Here is a 22209-nt window from a genome sequence, read left to right on the forward strand (position 1 = left end):
TTTTGTTTTCGCGGGTTGTTATGGAAGCAGAGGGTGGTGAGTACGGCCCGGTAAATCACTGGAGTCGAGCTCCCTGCCATTCAGGACCTCTATACCAGGCCCAAAATGGTTTTCAAAGACTCCAGCCACCCAAGCCATAGACTGTTCTCTCTGCTACCGCACGGCAAGTGGTGCCAATGCACCAGGCCCTGAATCATCATGTCCCTGAACAGCTTCCAACTCCAAGCCTTAAGACTGCTAAACAAGGCTGCTAAATAGCTAATCAAATGGCTAACCGGACTACCTGCATTGACCCTTTTTTAAACTGACTCTCATACATTGGACTCCACTCACACATACTTAAACTGACACCTCAACACACACTACATAAGCCCACACAGATAACATGTGCACACATGCACACTGACGCTAAACACACACACACACACACACACACACACACACACACACACACTCACACACACACACACACACACACACACAACGTACGTTGCTGCTACAGCTCAGTCTATTATCTATCCTGTTGCCTAGTCACTTTACCCTTACCTATATGTACATAGTTGCCTCAATTACCTTGTTTCCCTGCACATCAACTCGGTAATGGTACTCCCTGTATATAACCATATTATTTTTTACTCGTTATTGTTATTCATTAAATCACTGTGTATTATTCCTGGTGTCACTATTTAAATTTGTATTTGGTATTTTTTTAAATCTTTATTTCCAACTCTGAACTGTTGGAAAAATACCCATAAGTAAGCATTTCCCTGTTAGTCAACACCTGTTGTTTACATAGCATGTGACAAATACAATTTGATTGATTGATTGAAGCAGATTAAATGGCCGTCACTCTACAACTGATCCTCTTAATCAAGGAGGTTATTAAGCAGCATTCCATGTCAGACAGTATCTGTATTAGTTTAAGGTAGCGAACGCTGAGCCAATGTTATCAGGCAAGCTTTGTTTGACAGACAACTTGCGAGAAGCCCTGCAACGTCGCCGGCTAAGGATGTTCTGGTCTGCAGCTCCTCGACCGATTTAACGGCTTATAAATCCAATTGGCGTTTGTCTCCGAGTCACTAACTGAGTGAAGCGTGGATATCTGTTTAACCTATGGAGACGTAGTTCAATGCAGACATGTTAAGTTGAAATACACCGTGTTCTCCAAAGCCAAGGTGAGTGCATGTTTTCCCAGCACATAGAATTGGCCCCTGAGGGTCAGAGTGGAGCCACTGCAGTGCAATAGCATTGTTTCCCTTTTGGGAAAAAAACGGAAGACAATGGGGTTGGAGCAGCGTGTTTTTGTTTTTTAGGTGGGATACTTTTGGCCTCCGTCCAAACCTTTCACTTTTTTTGGTAGGATGTGAATTCACAACCTGTTTACTCGCTCGGGAGAGAAGAAAGACTCGGCCTGCCGCCCCGCCACCGGAGAACCGAAGCAGCCGTTGCACTTGTGTGACCCTTGACCCCATGCCAAGCGCCCAGCGCATCAGGGGCTGGGCGCTAGGGACAGACTCTGTTACCCCAGCTAATCTGTGGGTAAGCCTGAAGGAAGCCCACCCCCCCCTCCCCCCAGCCTTAAACCCCATGAAACACTCCTCTCTCTGACCCTGACACTGCACTGAACTCACCCTTGTTGACAGCCAGGGTTCAAACGAAGGCATTTTCCACATCTTTCTGTGTGGATCAGTCTCACACCATCTTACTCTCTCCAGAGTCTGCTTCTTAACCTCCCGGGGATCATTGCGATCACATAACAAGAGCAGCTGTTTCTTGGATCTGCTGTCAAAATGTGTACATAGTTCTAAATCTCTCTCGTTACATTCTGTGGGCTCACAGATTCAGTCATCATGGAATACAATATCTTAGCCGGTATGCACATGTACGCAAATAATGGTGATTATGCATAGTTTTGGTTAGGAGGAAGCGTTCCATGACTGCTTATGTGACATTGAATCAGGGGAGGAAGAGACCATAGATATCACCCACACCCATACTTACAACGCTAAATTCCTAATTCTCACCCATATTTGGTAACAAGGCAAGTTAATAATTGGACTCCATTAGTTTGACTGTGACTGCCGAATGAAACAGCGAGAAGGTTATGCAGTTTTAAAGGAAAGCTCTTTCACCCTAACATTGTTGTCGTTGAAAATATCAGCATCTCATCCAAACAGCCTGCACTGGGATCTGGCAATCTCACTCCATTAGCGTGTAAAGGTCAATGATTTATTTTCAGCTGACTTGTATGGCGAACGTTACCACCACTTGTGACCAATGGCAGGAGAGATATGGCAGAGCTAGGCATACAGCAGGTTTGGCTGTAAGCAAACCTTGTCTCGCCCACCGACACATGACAAATGCAATCATTGTTCCATGGAAAGAAAGCCGGTGGAAAGTATCACCGGGACGTCTGCAGAACCGGTTGTGCTGCCATGCATTGTGGTTAAAAAGTATTGTTTCCATAGGCAAAACGTGTTCCCAGAAAGCTCTTTCTTCCTGCTGCACCAGCAGTTCTGTGTATTTGACACTATTTACGAGTTAGTATGAAACCGCAACATGTTTTTTCCTGCCATCTCCGGTGATACCCCAGGGTAGGCCCTAACTTCATTACATCCACTGGGAAAAAAGGCATGGTGCATAGTTAGAGGAACACACTGTTTCGGTAGACATGATCCCAAAAATGTCTTGACTAAAGAAATTAATTTAAAAAAATTAAACATGGCTGAAAGGAACCATGGGTACGCTTGAGCAGTGGGAAAGGTGCCTGATAAGGTACCAGATAAAGCCATCTGACACCACTTCTGCTCTATTTGAATCGAGTTTGACTCGTTAGCATAATCTTCTATAGGGGTTCATCTTAGGTTGTGTAGGAAAACAAACTGCTCTGACCCGACGTGCCCCTGTCCTGATGATTACACTTTCATACATCAGTATTTACGTCACACTGGGACATATCAACAACACAGCGACACATTGTATATGCTACATGGGGGACTTTGCTGTGATTACAAAATGTTTTGCCAGCAAGCGCTGACTGGCTCAAAGTGTATATATTTAATCAAAATATGTCTTGAAGATTACAGCATGAGGAAATGGTATTTGGACCCAAGAAATGTGCTCTTTCAATCAGCAAAGAAAATATTTCATCTCGTGGTACCGTGTTTCCAAGACAAAGATTGGCCCCTGAGACTCGTAGTGGAGTCAGCAAGCTCTGCAATAGTGTTGAGACACGATGAACCCAAGCTAAGTCCTGACGAGAGACTTGTCTCCACAGTTAACTTTTTAGTTTCCAACGGAAGAATTCAGACTGATGAAATTCAGATAACCTTGTAGATGCCATTACAGTACGGGAGAGAAAACAGAAACAAAAGATAGAGACGTTGCGTCATTATGGCCCATTTCACACGCAGAAACACGACACCTCAGCTAAATTCCTTAAGCACAAGCGCAGTACGAGGATTCCTCACCCCTTTAATTCAATCAAAAAAAGCAATACCATTTAAGCGTGAAGCATACTCCCCTAGGCTTGTTCACTGACAAAATGTGGGCAGCTGAGACCAAAACATAACTGTCTATTTGATATTTCTAAATTATACCTAATGGTTATGAGAAGAACGATGTTCAGTTCCTCCCTAATATGCAATTATTCCATTTGAGCCTGGGCTCCTTAAAGGTCTGTTATTGGTGGGGTCAAATGAGCGAATGGGAGAACCCTAAATAACCCTAAGTGTCAGCGTTCAAAATAACAAGCTCTGAAGACTCACTGGGAGTGCTGTGTTCCATCTGCTCAGCTTGCTCGGCCTTAAACACACACAGACAGTTTTCCTTGTAAGCCGGCCATAAGCCCTCCCCTGTAAGCAATGTCTAGCATAAACATATGGCCGAGTCTAAGCACCTTATTAGTGTACATTACCAGTGGACAAATCACATTAGCCCTGGAAAAGGTGGCATGGGCCATACTTTCGGGGCTGGAGGGGGTACAAAATACATAGGTAATTACAATTAAACTATCTGAAGATGGTGGGAGAGCATATGCCACACATGGAGATCTGTGCAGGGGGTTGACTTGGAGGAAATGGCTGCAACACCCTGAGAAGTGTTGTAACCTCCAGGGATTGGCCAGTCTGAGCTGTGGTAAGAGAGAGGTTTTGGATGTCTTACTGGCACTGGGGATAATCTCTTCCTTCAATATCATCCAGTGATCTATTGTTGAACACTTCATCAGAAGAATAGCATCGTTGTCCAAACTCTTGGGTTCATTAAAGTTGGAAGTTCCCGGACAGGTTGACTTAGGAAGATGGATGAATGTGTAAATTTATGAGACAGCCATCTGTAGCTGGGAGCTTAAGGCTAAACGGTTAATTACGCTTTATGGACTGCAGCTAGATTGTGTTCTTTTGGGACAGTGTAAATAAAACACATCATTACTCACAGTGAATTGGCCGCCATCTCGCCCCAAAATTGACATTTTTCTCCTTCTGAGAACCTGTTGCTTTGCGACAAAGCTCCTTTTAATGCGCCCGCTCCAACACTCCTGAATGGGGATGGTGAGGCTGTGTGTGTAGGTTGCGAGCTATCCCACCGCTGCGCTTGCCAGAAGTAACAAAGTAAACAGGGATTTTTCTCACAGCTAATGAGTGAGAGAATATTAAAAGGCTATTCCCAGCTATAAAACAGAACACGCCACTCCCTGTTTCAAAAACCCAATTTCAATCTCAGACGTATTCATCAGATTATACCTAAAATGTTATAGAACTTTCCAATTATTTATGGAGTGCCGAGTCTGAACGGTTTGACATACTTTTCCTCATATGTTATCGATAGGGTTTGGTGACAGACAGACAGACAGACAGACAGACAGACAGACAGACCATTCACAGACAAATTGCCATTTTCTTCTACTGCAGGGCACATACTAAGAGTTTATGAAGTGATTTTCCTTTTGTGATGTTATTACCATAGCATGTTTAGTTTTTGCTGAACTGTTCAATGGTTCTGACATTGCTGTCGACCAGTAAGCCCGTACAAAGGTCCCCCCCATTCTATTGTAACACAACCTTACCAAGGCATCTTAGTGCAAATGACAATGACTGTTGTTTCCAAAAGTAAAAAAGAGTGACCACAACTGAAAAAGATCTGTCTATGCCACTAATTTCTAATGCCTATTGGCATAAATTGTATGCCAATGCATTATTTTGGCAGCTAATTGCTCATTTGAGATGAACTGATTCTTTATTTTTACCCTTAAACTTACCAGTAAGTTGACTGAGAACACATTCTCATTTACAGCAAAGACCTGGGGAATAGTTACAGGGGAGAGGAGGGGAGATGAAATGAATGAAGCCAATTGGAAGCTGAGGATGATTAGGTGGCCATGATGGTATGAGGACCAGATTGGAAATTTAGCAAGGACACTGGAGTCTTACGACAAGTGCCATGGGATGTTAAGTGACCAGAGTGTCAGGACAACCGTTTAACGTCCCATCCGAATGACGGCACTCTACACAGGGCAATATCCCCAATCACTGCCCTGGGGCATTGGGATATTTTCTTAGACCACATAACACAAACTGTGATCACGGTTGAAAAGACCTGCTCAGGGTCACAGAGAGCCAGAGTTTTTAAAACATGGATCTCCTGGCTGCCGCAGAGCACAAATTATTCAACCCACACCATCTCTTTAAGACTCTTATCAGACACGAAAGCTATTTTGCACAAACATTAAGTTCCAGAAATTGTTAAGCGGACCATAAACCATGATTGGAAAAAGAGGCATAGGGAAAAAGCTCCTCCACATTATTACTGCGCTGGTTTTTAAGAGTTGATATAGAATGTTACAGGTCTGTTAAAGTTCATTTGGGGGGGCTGATGTTTTATTTGGCCTCGTCTTGTGTTGCCACTAGTCTGCATGGCTGAGGACTTCAGAAATGGTCCCATTAAAGATTTATTGTGGCAAGATTTGGACAGTGATTTGGCAAGGTCCCTGCTAAGCTTTTACAACACCTATTACTTATCAGTCATTCTCAAGACTTTGTCAGCTTCACTTTCTGTTGAAATCAGTCTAAGGAGCTAAACACTAATGCGGTCAAGCAAGGTAAGGACAAAGGTGAGGATATTTTAAAAAAAACACATTTTTAATGACATTTTTTTAAAAGATCTCGAAATAAATCCAAGATGGAGATCATTTTTAAGACGACCAGACCGCTCATTCCTAATGGATGAATCCTATGCTGGAACCTAAGAAAATGTACAGACCAGATTCATGAGAAGCCATTGAACAACATAAAAGATCCTGTCTTCAAATGGGATGGCCATTACAATCCTTTATCTACTAAGGCGTCATTTAGCCCTGAAAAGGAGAAAGTAAAAACACTTCGGCCCTAATGGCGAGATGTGAAAGAGGGGATCTCTATGCGACGGTAACCGCCACCACAGGCATGGGCCGGGGGATTTACTGTGCCTCTTTAATAAACGGGACCAAACGTCGTGCATGTCAATGTTCCTCCGGGGACGTTTTACCACACGCACATGCACTAGACTAGTCCAACTCCCAGCACTGTTGCCCCCACTGACAGCTTGATCCTCAAGGCAATGGAGATATTCTTGAGTATGAGGGTGAGCACAACTAGCTAACTTCCAACATCATACAGCATTACACAAAGGGAGTAGTCTAATGGGCATTATAATTATTGCGATAAGCATTCATAAAGGAGCATGGCTCGATGGACAGCCTAAATGAATGCATGTACAGTGCCTTCAGAAAGTATTCACACCCCTTGACTTTTTCCAGATTTTGTTGTGTTACAGCCTGAATGTAAAATGTATTAAATTGAGATGTTTTGTCACTGGCCTACACACAACACCACATAATGTCAAAGTGGAATTATGTTTTTGGAAATGTTTATAAATGAATTAAGACTCAGTCAACAAGTATTCAACCCCTTTGTTATGACAAGGCTAAGTACAAACGGGCAAGACTAAGTAAAAATGTGCTTAACAAGTCACATAATAAGTTGCACTGACACTGTGCAATAATAGTTTCACAATATTTTAGAATGGGTACATCATCACCTATACCTCACATACAATTATTTTCAAGATCCCTCAGTCGAGCAGTGAATTTCAAACCCAGATTCAACCACAAAGACCAGGGAGGTTTGCTAATGCCTTCCAAAGAAGGGCACTTGTTGGTAGATGGGAGATTTTTTTAATTTTTTTTTAATAAACAGACACTGAGTTTCCCTTTGAGCATGGTGAAGTTATTAATTATACTTTGGATGGTGTATCAATACAACATTGTAGTTACACCACAATACAATTGACGGAGTGAAAAGAAGGAAACCTGTACAGAATACAAATATTCCAAAACATGGATCCTGTTTGCAACAAGGCACTTAATTAATACTTCAAAAAATGTGTCAAAGCAATTCACTTTTTGTCCTGAATATAAAGTGTTACGTTTGGGGCAAATCCAATACAACACATTACTGAGTACCACTTTCCATTGCATAGTGGTGACTGCATCATGTTATGGGTATGGTGGTAATTGTTAATGACTGGGAAGTTTTACAGGATAAAAAGAAACAGAATGGCACTAAATAAACTTCAGTTAGTGCTAAATACAGCTGCTAGAATCCTGACTAGAACCAAAAAATGTGATCATATTACTCCAGTGCTAGCCTCTCTACACTGGCTTCCTGTCAAAGCAAGGGCTGATTTCAAGGTTTTACTGTTAACCTACAAAGCATTACATGGGCTTGCTCCTACCTATCTCTCTGATTTGGTCCTGTCGTACATACCTACACGTACGCTACGGTCACAAGACGCAGGCCTCCTAATTGTCCTTAGAATTTCTAAACAAACAGCTGGAGGCAGGGCTTTCTCCTATAGAGCTCCATTTTTATGGAACGGTCTGCCTACCCATGTCAGAGACGCAAACTCGGTCTCAACCTTCAAGTCTTTACTGAAGACTCATCTCTTCAGTGGGTCATATGATTGAGTGTAGTCTGGCCCAGGAGTGGGAAGGTGAACGGAAAGGCTCTGGAGCAACGAACCGCCCTTGCTGTCTCTGCCTGGCCGGTTCCCCTCTTTCCACTGGGATTCTCTGCCTCTAACCCTATTACAGGGGCTGAGTCACTGGCTTACTGGGGCTCTCTCATGCCGTCCCTGGAAGGGGTGCGTCACCTGAGTAGGTTGATTCACTGATGTGGTCATCCTGTCTGGGTTGGCGCCCCCCTTTGGGTTGTGCCATGGCGGAGATCTTTGTGGGCTATACTCAGCCTTGTCTCAGGATGGTAAGTTGGTGGTTGAAGATATCCCTCTAGTGGTGTGGGGGCCGTGCTTTGGCAAAGTGGGTGGGGTTATATCCTTCCTGTTTGGCCCTGTCCGGGGGTGTCCTCGGATGGGGCCACAGTGTCTCCTGACCCCTTCTGTCTCAGCCTCCAGTATTTATGCTGCAGTAGTTTATGTGTCGGGGGGCTGGGGTCAGTTTGTTATATCTGGAGTACTTCTCCTGTCCTATTCGGTGTCCTGTGTGAATCTAAGTGTGCGTTCTCTAATTCTCTCCTTCTCTCTTTCTTTCTCTCTCTCGGAGGACCTGAGCCCTGGACCATGCCCCAGGACTACCTGACATGATGAACCCTTGCTGTCCCCAGTCCACCTGGCCGTGCTGCTGCTCCAGTTTCAACTGACCTGAGCCCTAGGACCATGCCCCAGGACTACCTGACATGATGACTCCTTGCTGTCCCCAGTACACCTGACCGTGCTGCTGCTCCAGTTTCAACTGTTCTGCCCTATTATTATTCGACCATGCTGGTCATTTATGAACATTTGAACATCTTGGCCATGTTCTGTTATAATCTCCACCCGGCACAGCCAGAAGAGGACCACCCCACATAGCCTGGTTCCTCTCTAGGTTTCTTCCTAGGTTTTGGCCTTTCTAGGGAGTTTTTCCTAGCCACCGTGCTTCTACAGCTGCATTGCTTGCTGTTTGGGGTTTTAGGCTGGGTTTCTGTACAGCACTTTGAGATATCAGCTGATGTACGAAGGGCTATATAAATACATTTGATTTGATTTGATTTGAATGGAGCTGAGCACTGGCAAAATCCTAGAGGAAAATCTGGTTCAATTTGCTTTCCACCAGACACTGGGAGATGAATTCACCTTTCAGCAGGGCAATAACCTAAAAGGCAAATCTACACTGAATCAAGAAGACACTAAATGTTCCAGTGTGGCCGAGTTACAGTTTTGACATAAATCTGTGGCAAGACCTGAAAATGGTTGTCTGGCAATGATCAACAACCAATTTCACTGAGCTAGAAGAATTTTGAAAAGAATAATGGGCAAATGTTGCACAATTCAGGTGTGGAAAGCTCTTAGAGACTTACCCAGAAAGACTCACAGCTGTAATCGCTGCCAGAGGTGATTCAAACATGATTTTTTTCATACAACTTTTTTTTTAAATAGATTTTTTTTAAATGTTCGAATTTTTCTTCCACGTTCACATTCCAGAATATTTTGTGTAGATCGTTGACAAAAAGTGACAATTAAATCCATTGAATCCCACTTTGAACAACAAAATGTGGAAAAGGTCAAGGGGTGTGAACACTTTCTGAAAACACATTCACGTTATATCAATGGTTAGAAACTGCTAGCATCCAACGACACAGCTATAGTTTGATGTAAATTACTTTAGGAGATGTTTAACATCTGCAGAGTTAATATACGTACTGCACTGTAAACATATGCCCTTCTAAAATATTTTTTTGGGTGAGAAGCAATGCTACGACAGTTCACGATGCATGCACAAGGCCAACATGTCATACATTAAATGTTCATTTTATTTGGTGTGTGTGTACACGTGTCACGTGTGTACCTCCTTTTTTTTACGATTTTCTATTGTCCTACAGCCTTCTATGTGGGGGAATTACTTGTACAGGTATGCTGGTAGGCAGTGGGTTACAAATCGGATTTTCCGTCAGTTGATCCCAGATGTTTGCCCCATATAGCTATTACAGTTGCCTGAGACTCAACAGTTCTATTATCTCTCTTTTTTTTTTGGTCACACTTTTCCCTCAGAAATTATGCCAACAACTTTCCACTGCAAGCGGATCTGATCTTCAAGTTTCCCTTCAACAAGCCTCCTTGTAAAACACCTTTATGCAGCTTGTATTTGTGCCACATTTCATGCCGGAGCGCAGATTTCCAAATAATGACAGGAGCGTGCCAAACTCCCTGCTCCCCGGCCCAGGAACCATTATGAGAACCAGGACCAGAGAGCTCTTTTGTTTCCATCCATTTCATGACAGATTTCACTCAACAGAGTCAGGCCTGAAACTCCACTCAGCCACTGGTTTAACGAGTTTACCTTCGTTGAAACCCTCAGACAGGCCCTGGAACAGTGGCAGCCACAGGATAGAGCAGCAACACAAGCCCTTCCAAATAAGTGGAATTCATTCCATGATCCATGATCCACATCAACCATATTTCAACGACACAACTATTATTAGGCCTACTGTGTGTCACCCAAAAACATCATTGATTTGACAAGAAGGCTAGCTCTGAAATGTGCAATAAAAAAAACTTTAAAAAACTACTAAGTATTTACTTTTCTTTTTCCTTTTTCCTTTTCTTGCAGTAAAGAAAGTGTTAAAATGAGCTGTACTTGACAGTGATAACATGGGATAAAGTCTTCAACATCTACTGTACCTTAAAGATGTCCGGCCAGATAGTAAATGGGATAACAATTTCCCTCCGTGTCTCGGCCTCAAAAATGTGAGGGTAATTTAGACTGCACTATGATTATGGGTTTTTCGATATTTTGATATTCTAGTCAAATCCCTCTTCATGCATCATTTTTTTTTTCATGGGGAAACTTCCAAAGTGTTCCATCAAATATTTTGGATTTGTTGAGTAATAGAATCTTGTGGAGCATTCAAAAAGGACCACAATAATTGCCATAATTCATTTAGAATTGTCTATAATTGAATCATAGTATTCAATGTCTCTGAATTTGAGAGTAAGTCACAAATCAAACAAAATCAGCAAGTTTGTGTTACATTTCGTGACTTTGACCATTTTGACTGGAGATGAAAGGTACAGATTGTGCTTTTAAGCCCTTGGCACTTCCAAAACAACCATGAGGGCAAGATGCCACCCAGGTCTGACACCATATATAGGAAAGGAAAGCCCCTTATTATAATCCAATATCCCAATACACGCATATTATCGCGGAGTACAGAGAGTGAATCTCAACCTTAATTACTTACCAAAGTCTACACCAAGTCAAAAATATCCAGCATTTCTGCTGGTCACATGGTCAGTCCAGGGATGAAACAGAACAACCCTTTGACCATGATGACCATGCCAGAGTAGCCCAAAGAAACATATGCTTAACTAACCATACCATGTGATTTGGCTCCAACAAGGATACACATGTACCAACTTAACTGCACATTTACTGACCTCTATGGAATGACAACCTGACCTATTATCTGGATAAAACAAGCTCCACCACCGTATCCAAACAAACAGAGAAGGGCGCTATTCTATCAAATGCAGGATATACACTGAGTATACCAAACATTAGGATCGTACCCCAGTCCTTTTGCCCTCAGAACAGACTCATTTCGTCGAAGCATGGACTCTACAAGGTGTCGAAAGCATTCCACAAGGATTCTGGCCCATGTTGACTCCAATGCTTCGCACAGTTGTGTCAAGTTGGCTGGATGTCCTTTGGGTGATGGACCATTCTTGATACACACAGGAAACTGCCAAACGTGAAAAACCCAGTAGCGTTGCAGTTCTTGACACAAACCGGTGCGCCTGGCACCTACTACCATACCCCGTTCAAAGGCACTTAGATATTTTGCCTTGCGACTTATGTGGCGGACCGGGCGCAGTGCACGCTAACCAGGTCGCCAGGTGCACGGTGTTTCCTCCGACACATTGGTGCGGCTGGCTTCCGGGTTGGATGCGCGCTGTGTTAAGAAGCAGTGCGGCTTGGTTGGGTTGTGTTTCGGAGGACGCATGGCTTTCGACCTTCGTCTCTCCCGAGCCCGTACAGGAGTAGTAGCAATGAGACAAGATCGTAACTACTAACAATTGGATACCACGAAATTGGGGAGAAAAGGGGGTAAAATTCAACAACAACAAATATATATATATATATCTTTTTTTTTTTGCCTTGCCCATTCACCCTCTGAATGGCACATACACAATCCATGTCTCAATTAAAAATCCTTCTTTAACCTGTCGCCTCCCCTTCATCTACACCGATTGACGTAAATTAAACAAGCGTCATCAATAAGGGATCATAACTTTCACCCGGATTCTCCTGGTGAGTTTATGTCATGGAAAGAGTAGGTGTTCCTAATGTTTTGTGCACTCAGCGTACATAAAAAGCCTGAAAGAATGCATGTTTAGATTAATTTACTCTGGGGGGAAAAAAACAAGGCGTAGCTTCTAGTGTGAAATCCAGACTGTTCAGATATGTGTTCTATGTCAGGATATTTTGCTCTATGACCATGTGATGCAACACAGATGCATCCTAAAGAGGAGCGCTCATCCTTCGCCAGATATATGCTCCCTTTTCAAAGAGATGATAGACACTAACATGTTGAATATGGGATGCATTTGCACAGGAGCGCCATACTTCAGAACACCAATGAGACGTAATAAAACATTGCGGCCGCTATCCATCTTCATGTTGTCTTGTTACTAGACACATTTCACGAGGATTTTGCTTTGACCTCCCCTCACAGGTTTCTCTGCTGTGTTCTTACCCGAGTCGGTTGCCGTGATGACGAGGGTGTATTTTCCCTGCGCCTCGCGGTCCAGGGTCTGGGTGAGGATCAGCTGACCATTGGACGACAGACTAAAGGCTCCTTCCTCGTTCCCACCGCTCAGCATGTAATTCAGCTGGCCATTGGAACCCAGGTCATCATCCCTCGCCATAACCTAGAGTAAAAATAGACACTATTTCAGAGATTCCCAAAAATATGACAATACCTAATATTGCCTGACAAATGGGACCATTCCAATCTGATATTGGTCTTTCCCAACCCCCGCTCCTATTGCTGCGAGTTTGTGCATAAATCTTGAGACTGAAAGGACTCATTAGTGAGTGCCAGCGCAGTATGGGCGCTGGCTGCCGGGGCACAGATAGAGGGCCACAGCCAGGTTGGCACAGGGATGTGTTCTTGGGTGGCGACCCACCCCACTGGAGCTGTTCCCACATAGCTGCAGACTCATTTCCTCGTAGGTACTGTACAGTATACAGGCAAACTACACTTCATTTTTTTGTGGCTGCTCACTGAAGTGGAGACAGGTTGTTTCGAGAACTCATTTAGTTCAATTTGGTTTTTAGATCGTAATGGGTCCAACAGGTTAACTCTGTACAATTTCATATACCAATGATATTTTCTTAAGCAATTATTTTTTTATCTCAAAAGAGTGAAACAAGAAAACTGATTGGTATCATATATCATTTATTTAATTCGCAAAAACAGGACCACCATGCTTGATGTTTTTGTAAATGGATACCATACACATACTTATTGGGTTACTATTCCTACAAATGTAGTTAAGCCATTAGCTCATTGAAGGTCTTAGGCCTGGCATATCAATTAGTGCTTTGTTTATGGCTCAAAAGTCCAGTCCAGAAATGTGAATAATGTTTGACCATAACAGTTTAGAATGGTTGACTGAAAGTGAAAGACCACACTGACCTGTAGTATGTTCCTGGGGAGAGTCCCCACATTCTCCTGAACGCTCACAGAGTAAGGAGAGAGCTCGAACACCGGCGGGCAGTCGTTCATATCCAACAGTACGATGTTGACCGTGGAGCGGTCCACCCTTGGGCTGCTTCCGCGGTCGGCCGCCTGGACCACCAATGAATAAGACGACTGCACCTCGCGGTCCAGCTGCTTGGCCACCGAGATCACCCCGGTGACAGAATCAATACGGAAATTTGAGTTGGTGTTGCCACCAGCAATGGAGAAGCGGATCTGCCCGTTGGTTCCATCATCAGCGTCGCTGGCAAACACCTGGATGACGTCGGTGCCAGTCAGCATGTTCTCCTCGATCTCGATGTCGTAGATGTTCTGCGAGAAACTGGGCGTATTATCGTTAACGTCCAGCACCAGCATTGTCACATCCATGGCTGAAGACAGCGGCGGCTCGCCCTTATCTGTGGCTACCACCGTCAGCGTATAATTCGACATCTCCTCCCGGTCCAGTTCGCCCACCAGCCTCACGTCTCCATCGATAGTTCCTATGCTGAACGTATTCCCAAAGGGGCCTTTCAGGGAGTACTCCACGTAGCTATTGGGCCCGCTGTCTGCATCGATGGCATGGGCTGTGAAGACCACCGTGTCGACTGGCGTATTCTCCTGGATATAGGTCCTCTTCTGTGAGGTGAAGGTTGGCGGGCAGTCGTTGACGTCCAGCAGGATGATGGACACCTGGGCCGTGCTGGTGAAGCGGGTCATGGGGGCGAGGGCCAGGTCATGGACAGTAACCACCAGGTTGTAGAAGGACTGGGCCTCCCGGTCCAAGGCCTTTCTGGTCTGGAGTACCCCCGCCTTGGTGACGTCAAACTGGCCCTGAGGATCTCCTGATGCAATGGTGTAGAGTAGCTGGGCATTCAGACCTGGAAGGCAAGCAATAGCAATTGATTTTGAGTCAGTGATCTTGAAGTTACTTGTACTAGAAAATGTGAAGTTCTGAAGAGGCTTTGTGTGCTTGCTTCAGCTGTTTTTGATGGTAGCGGGGTCGTTACAGTATAATGGACCCTTGTGTTTCAAGACAAAGTATTCATCTGGAAAATGTGGGATTAGACTATTTTAAAATAGACCCAAGAACATGTCACGTGATATACTGCGCTGTTCCTAGAACATTTTGAATGGCATCTACTGATATTGGGTTGCTTAGATAGGACTGTTACATACTGTATGTCTGGATTAGAATTGTATATTTAAGCAATAATCGATAAGGGGGTGTGGTATATGGCCAATATTCCACAGCTAAGGGACTGTTCCTTAAGCACGACGCATCACGGAGTGCCTGCATACAGCCCATAGCCGTGGTATATTGCCCATATACCACAAACACCCGAGGTGCCTTATTGCTATTATAAACTGGTAACCAACGTAATTTGAGCAGTAAAAATATTTTGTCATAACCATGGTATAAGGCTTGATCTACCACTGCTGTCAGCCAACCAGCATTCAGGGCTCGAACCACCCAGTTTATAATTGCTATCGACATGCATTTCCACAAATTGTCTTCACACAAACAACTGCAGCTCAGCAGCCTTCCACTTTCTTCCTCCAAACAGACAATGCAGCGTGAGACACAGCACAGCAACTAAAAATCATCTCCTTTACTGAAAGCCCGCATTCTATAATTTCAGATTTTCCTCACAATCTAAACATTCATTTCAATTACATCATTAACTACAGTAACTGCACAAATGCAAACTATCAGACCTTGAAATCTAGTCTAATCCTCAGTCCTCCCCTGGAGCCGGGGAAAACTGAACTTAAATTGAGCGGCTGTAATTCAAGTCATTGGGGTATTCATGTGGAGAGCGGCCTGGCACCTTCCCACACTCCAGCTGAGTTTACTGTACACAAGCAATCCCTTATCAAAAGGCCAAGTCCCCAGTTTACAACCACGTCTACAGGGGGTCAAGGATGGAGGAACTTCAGGAAGTGCTAACAATGACGTTTAGAGGTGCTGATAACACAGAGAGAACATTGAGAAAACACCGACTATCAAAAGTGAGGGTCAATGAGAGCGAGTGGACAGTGGAATAGAGGAAGCCTGACGTTGGGAAAAAACAAGACAGACTTCTGCCCCAGGAATGTGGGTTACAGTAACCACATTAGGCCTGGTCTGGTTGGAGCGGTAATTGCAGTCGGAGAGGGACGGTAAGGGCTGTTATAATAGCATGAAGCAGCCTAACCGTAACCACCTGAAATGGGCGAATACCTCAAGCCACTTATAGGCCTAATGAAGCATATTTCACAATGTGATTCTAATGTGACAGGAAGTAAAGATGTCACATAAATGTATGGCGAAGATTTTGTTTAGTGAACTGCCTTATCATCACAGCATTATCATTATAGGTGTTGATGTCATGCAAAAAGAGTTGCGGGCCTTGCATAGTATATGCAATTGTGGTTTATATTTTTCCCCCTAGAGTGGATGAAATTACATCCGCAAAATGTTGTAACACAGCTACAATGACCAACATGCTGGAAAACCATGTGAACGTTACAAAAGCATAGACCATAATGTGGACACAAAACTCATTTACATTTTTAATTACTCTGCCATTTTTAAAATCGTGCTCCCCTCCGCCCTTGACTTTTCATAAATACGTCTATATAGAATCTTAACATCTTGCAGTTTTTAGAGGACAGGTCATTGTTTTCTGCCCCTCATTCAACACCAGTCATTCACCGGGCAGTACGCCTGCACAGCTGATGGCCCATCGAAACTAAACCTAAACTATATCGACACCTGTTTCACATATATAATATTAGTAAGCAGAAAGGAAAGAGGCTCTATTCAATCTGTATAGCCAAAGCGTTACCGACTGCCTTGTTCAGGGGCAGAATGACAGATTTTTTACCTTGTCAGCTCGGGGATTCGATCTTGCAACCTTTCGGTTACCAGTCCAACGCTCTAACCACTAGGCTACCTGCTGCCCACATTCAGTGTTCATCGTGAATGCAGTCTCCGCTAAAAGCGGGACCATTGCCTTTAAATGTCAATCATCACGCTGTAACGCTGACCATCCGCTATGTGGATTGAATAGAGCCCAATAATAAATTCACAATTGTCTGATGGGTGACAATTTGTCAATGGTTTGTTCTCAGGGCACTACTGACAAAGAGACCCTAGTCTCAATTGGGCTGCCCTGAATAAACAAAGTTAAATAAAGAAAGAATATATATATTATCAATTGTCAAATTGTATATGAAGAGATGGGCGCTGCTTGGAATTGACACAGTGGCAGAAAACAGAGCACCACAAATACATTTTTTCAAATCCTCCTACAGAGTCAAATGCAGGTAAGACTCTGAGGTCTAAATAGCATAGGAAAGAGCAGATTCTGCAATCCCTAAAACACTTACCTGTGTCAAATGCCAACATTCAAGAGGTGAGCTCTATTTCAGAATATCATTTCCAAGAATTACCGCTGTTCCATGAGCATGCGTCAGAAAATACTAGTGATGTAATTAAACTTAAAGGGGCAGTCAGCAGTTGCTACATCTATTTTTGGACTTATAAATTCATTTTTTTGTGCCCCATTCATTCTTGAAGAAGATAACATATACATGCCTCATGAGCTGACATCAACTGTCGTACCCCATCAGAACACAAAATATAAACTTGTTTTACTCCAATGTTCATCCAAAAAATAAATAATAATAATGTAAACAAACACTGTATAGCCTAACAACAGAATTTGGATACCGTGGATGGTCAAGTCCTTGCATCCATAGTCTTTGAATTTGAGAGTGATTACATTTCTCCAGCCCCATCCCTCTGTTTTGTTTTTGCTAGAATGCTTTGTTATTGTTTTAACTGCCGAATGCCACTTTAAAATATGCTACTCTGTTCTTCTGAAATGTCCTATTCCCATATTTCTCAAAGCCCCCATGCAGTCTTTGTATGTTTAAATCATAACCGCTCACGAAAATAACAAATATATTTTTTATCATTTATTTCCCCGAGCTTCCTTGGCCATTGAAATACTCAGTTTGATCGTGTGGGTGTGTTGAGTTGATACAATTGTAAATATATTGACATACACAGCCCAGATAGAATTGTCTAGACTCTAGGGCCTACCCCCCCCCCCCCCCCCCCCCCCCCTTACCCATTCAAAGCAGGATACACATGAAAATAAAAGATGACTGGTCATTGGTAAGAAAAACATAGAATTAGGAATGATAATAATCAGTCATTTTATAGGACCTCTATGCAGAATAATCAGATCAGATTGTGTTTTTTTGCTGTGGGACAAAAACTCCATTCCACGTGAACAGGATGAAATTCCAAGGCATTTTTTTTTCTACACTTTTTTCTACACTTAAAGGTCATTATCATAGTTTTCACAATTTCTGAGTGTTATTTCGACCTCAGAGAGGAAATATCATCCCAAAAAAGGGGAGGGGAATCACGTTTTTAACTGCACTGCCCCTTTAAGACCTGCCAAAATTAAATTATGTTTTCTTTGTGATGGATTTAACCTTTGAATTGTGGTGTTTTTAGTGTTTTTTAGTTTTCCATATAACCTACAGTAACATAATCTAATGAAAATACTGTATTGTAAGACCTTCATAAACACAACCAAAGGATAATTTTTCTGATAGCATATATGCCATTTATTTATTAGACTGATAGAATGTTGACTTCCAAAAGAGGCATAATTATCTCGAATGGGGGTTCCTCAAAGGCCAGGCTTTTATAGTGTTTTCAGTGAACCATCCATTGACGTCATTGCTGTGACAAATTACCCACTTGTGGACATTAGCAACTGACACAAAGTACAAACATACCATCATCTTCATCACTGGCCCCTACAGTGATGATACTGGAGCCAGGGGGGAGGCTCTCGGTGACCGAGGTGCTGTAGGCGGTGGTGTTGAAGATGGGCGGGTTGTCATTGACGTCCAGGACGTTGAAGTAGACCCTGACTGTGCTGGCCTGACCACCGCCATCCTGGGCCCTCACGGTCAGGATGTAGTACTGCTGGGATTCGTAGTCCAGGGGCCGCGTGACGTTGAAGACCCCCGTGACGGGGTTGAGCAGGAAGGTCCTGTACTCGTCGTCGTCCTCCAGGGAGTATGTAATCTCACCGTTCACCCCCGAGTCCGAGTCACTGGCCAGGATCGCCGCCACGATGGAGCCTGACAAGTCAATATGCAGTCAGTCAGACAGTGAGGATTTGAGAGGGCTTTTTGAATGACTGGATTGGGATTCCCTCACGTTTGCCAAACAACCCCTTCAACTGCCATATTGGGAAAAAAATATATACATATTTCAAAAGTGCCACATTTTGATTCCCTGTTGACCTAGCTAACTAGAAAACGTCCTGCATTAAAAGCCTTTTGGATAAACACACGGCATTCAAGAGGAATGGCATAAAGTTTCGCAGGAATTCATTTGGGACCTTTCACAAGCTGAGTAAGCATGAAATAACCTGGTAGTCAACAAGCAACGCCATGTGACAGTAAGCCTTTTACCTGGCGCCATATCCTCGGGAATGTCGAAAGAGTAAGTTCCACGGGAGAATTTTGGCGTGTGATCGTTGACGTCACTGACGGTGATGTTCAGCTTCATATCCGAGGATTGCTTCCCGTCGTCAGCTCGAACCAGCAGGGAATACTTGGAGCGACGTTCCCGGTCCAGCCTCTTGGTGGCGATCAGGTCCCCCGATTCCGGGTCGATCCGGAAACTGTCATCAGCACCGCTGATGATGGTGTAGGTCACCAGTGCATTAGGACCCTGGAGAAATACAAACGTCAATTATTCTTTCTAAGAGTATAAAGACGCCATAAAGACTTTATATTTGACCTTTATTTAACTAGGCAGCCTAGGGACAGTGGGTTAACTGGCTTGTTCAGAGGCAGAATGACAGATTTTTACCTTGTCAGCTCGGGGATTTTGATCTAGCAACCTTTTGGCTTTAACCACGAGGCTACCTGCCGCCCCTATATTATGACGTTTTAACGTGAGATTTTTATGATTATGAGTCAATGTTCAGTCCTAAAGGGAGAGGGACATCATATGATGAATCTTAGTGAGAGTGAAATTCATGTTCACAACCACCCACTACTTGCTTTCACACTTGAATCAAATACTTTATTCTAGGGATAAATGCAGAGTAGACATTCTAATACTATACATCGCAATGAGTGAAATATTATTATTTTTTAAACACTACAACATTGTAGTTGTAGCTTCCACTTAGCATGCTCCCCTCAGAATACAATGGTCATACTGGTGAGGAAAGAAAAACTCACAGGAGCTGAATGGCAGAATTCTCTTGGGGCCTTACTCTTTGAACTCTGGGGCTATAGGGTTCTTCTATAAATGCAACTAATAGATCCCTTGATACTTTAGACAAGTACAGCCCAGTACACATGTGAAAGCCATAGCGGTCCTTTGCAATTGGAGTAGAGGACTGAACGCGATATGAAAACCCAATAACAGCGGCGACAGATCTTGACATTTAGGTTGGCGCTGAGGACAATACCAGAGCAGACCACCATCTCCTGATGTCTGATGCTAAGTGAGGGGGGGGGGGGGGGGGAGTCCACTTCAAAAGCTACTACTTTTCAACAGAGGTCTTTAGTTTTGACTGGTCAAAAGCTAAAAGCATTTTTAATTTCATGTATACTTTTGATCTTGCCAATATACTAGTTTATACAATACACTAGTTTACCAAGGACAAAACCCCATAATTGTGAGTTAGATTCATTTCCAGAGAGCCCATCCTCAGACCCAGAGAGTGTGTTTTGAATTTTGAATCCGACACCCTTCGTCTGCCAATTCATTATCGTATAGGATTCAAAGGGAGAGAGAGGAGGACAGGGGAAAAGAGGAGGAGAGGGGAAAGGAGTAGGGGGTCCATCGTCTCCCCCTGACCTTCCCTAGTAAAGACTTTGACTAGTTTACAGCCATCCCAAGGCACAGTGGGAAGAAGGGGGGAGGGGGAGGACCAACCAATTAAAGAGCAGGGTTCCGGGCCAGACTTGGGCACAAGGAAACTCATTTAGCAGATGAGTTTCAGCAGCAGCAGCTCAGGGGAAGGTGAGAGGCTCATAGAGCTGTCGGGAGACTGAGCTTCCTGAAACACGACTAGGCAGTTTGAGCCAGCCACAACACAGGTGTTAAGTCTGACTCACAGTAACGTGTTGAGAGGTGATGTGTACTAATGCCCCTATTTACAACGCATCAATCTAATGATGTACATATAGCCCAACGATGTACTCTGAAACTGTTGTTTTAGGAAATGAGTCTTCGTATATTTACATTTTGGGGTGCATCATTCAAGGCCACAGTAACGGTGTCTTGTAGCAACCCACTTCAGTCACACTCATTTGTATTTTCAACAGTCTTTTTGGCTGTTCCGCTGTTGTTTTGCTTCTTTAGCACCCATTGTTCTAGATACTTTTCTTAGTTAAGCTCGCTCCTGGTACCTGCATATTTTCCACTATGTCAGAATGCTAATAAAACGAGAATGTTCTCTCTCTCTCTCTTCTTCTCCTAGAGAGGCCTCCACTATGGGAGCGAGCAAAGCGCTCACATTTTTTTAATTTTCCAAACTGAATGCAACCCAGGGTGGAAATGGGTGTAGCAAAAAAACGGATGCGTAGAAACAGCATTTTAATACGCTCACACATGAATCCCACATGTAGCACTGTTAAATTGGATGGGATCATTATGATGTCTGAAATCAGCCAGTCAGCTGGCCAACAGCTTGCTGCGCTTGGCTACGCCTCCGTGGATCACACATGTGGCTTTCTGAATCGGGCCCGAATGCATTCCGTACGCTTAGTGTCAGGGCAACTTAAGTTTCCTGCGTTAGGATGTGGGCAGAAATTGGCCGGCCCTATCTGGACCGAAATAGCTGGAACCGAAATGTTATGTTCCTACTATTTAGTGACCTATTCATTTCTGTCTTTAAGTTCAGGATAAACGTCTCTTTCGCCATAGTAAGTCCATATTGTATCGAAGTTTGTTTAATGATCATATCGGAGTGCAACTACCTCGTTCGAGGCTGCGTCCCAATACTCTAAACTAGTGCCTTTTCCTTTCTATAATTGTCTTCATGACTCATAATAGGTAAAAAGGACTGGATAGGTTTCATCATATTGCTTTTCCCTGAAGATACTTTTGGATCAGTGGTCGGGAAGGAGAGGAAACAAGGCAAGGAAGCTATTCGATACTACTGAAAAGCAGCTCAAGTCCTTCTTCCCCTTTGATTTTGACTATGAGGAAAAAGTGAGAAGGAAACGCACAGAAACCGGCCGTCCAATTCGATACCATATATCACATCCTTCAAGATCAGAGCTCTGAGGTCAAGTTCACTTGAGTCCAAAACAATGTACTCAAATGATGCCCTTAAAATGCCCTATTAGTCAAAATATTGACCTAAATCTAGGATTTACAGTCAATGTTATATTC

General features: G+C 43.5%; 1 protein-coding gene across 1 annotated transcript in view; it reads right to left on the minus strand.

The window, feature by feature from the left end:
* Positions 1 to 22209, minus strand: part of LOC110505081 (protocadherin Fat 4) — a 98336-nt gene that overhangs the window by 21870 nt on the left and 54257 nt on the right. Inside the window, exons 3-6 of the mRNA XM_021584041.3 lie at positions 19263 to 19524; positions 18576 to 18926; positions 13731 to 14653; positions 12786 to 12960 (exon numbers count right to left, since the gene is read on the minus strand). Of these exons, the coding sequence (XP_021439716.3) occupies positions 12786 to 12960; positions 13731 to 14653; positions 18576 to 18926; positions 19263 to 19524 (1711 nt within the window). The remainder of the gene's footprint in view (positions 1 to 12785; positions 12961 to 13730; positions 14654 to 18575; positions 18927 to 19262; positions 19525 to 22209) is intronic.

The sequence above is a fragment of the Oncorhynchus mykiss genome, chromosome 25 (assembly GCF_057628025.1).
Source record: "Oncorhynchus mykiss isolate SJ-2025 chromosome 25, ASM5762802v1, whole genome shotgun sequence".
Classification (NCBI taxonomy): domain Eukaryota; kingdom Metazoa; phylum Chordata; class Actinopteri; order Salmoniformes; family Salmonidae; genus Oncorhynchus; species Oncorhynchus mykiss.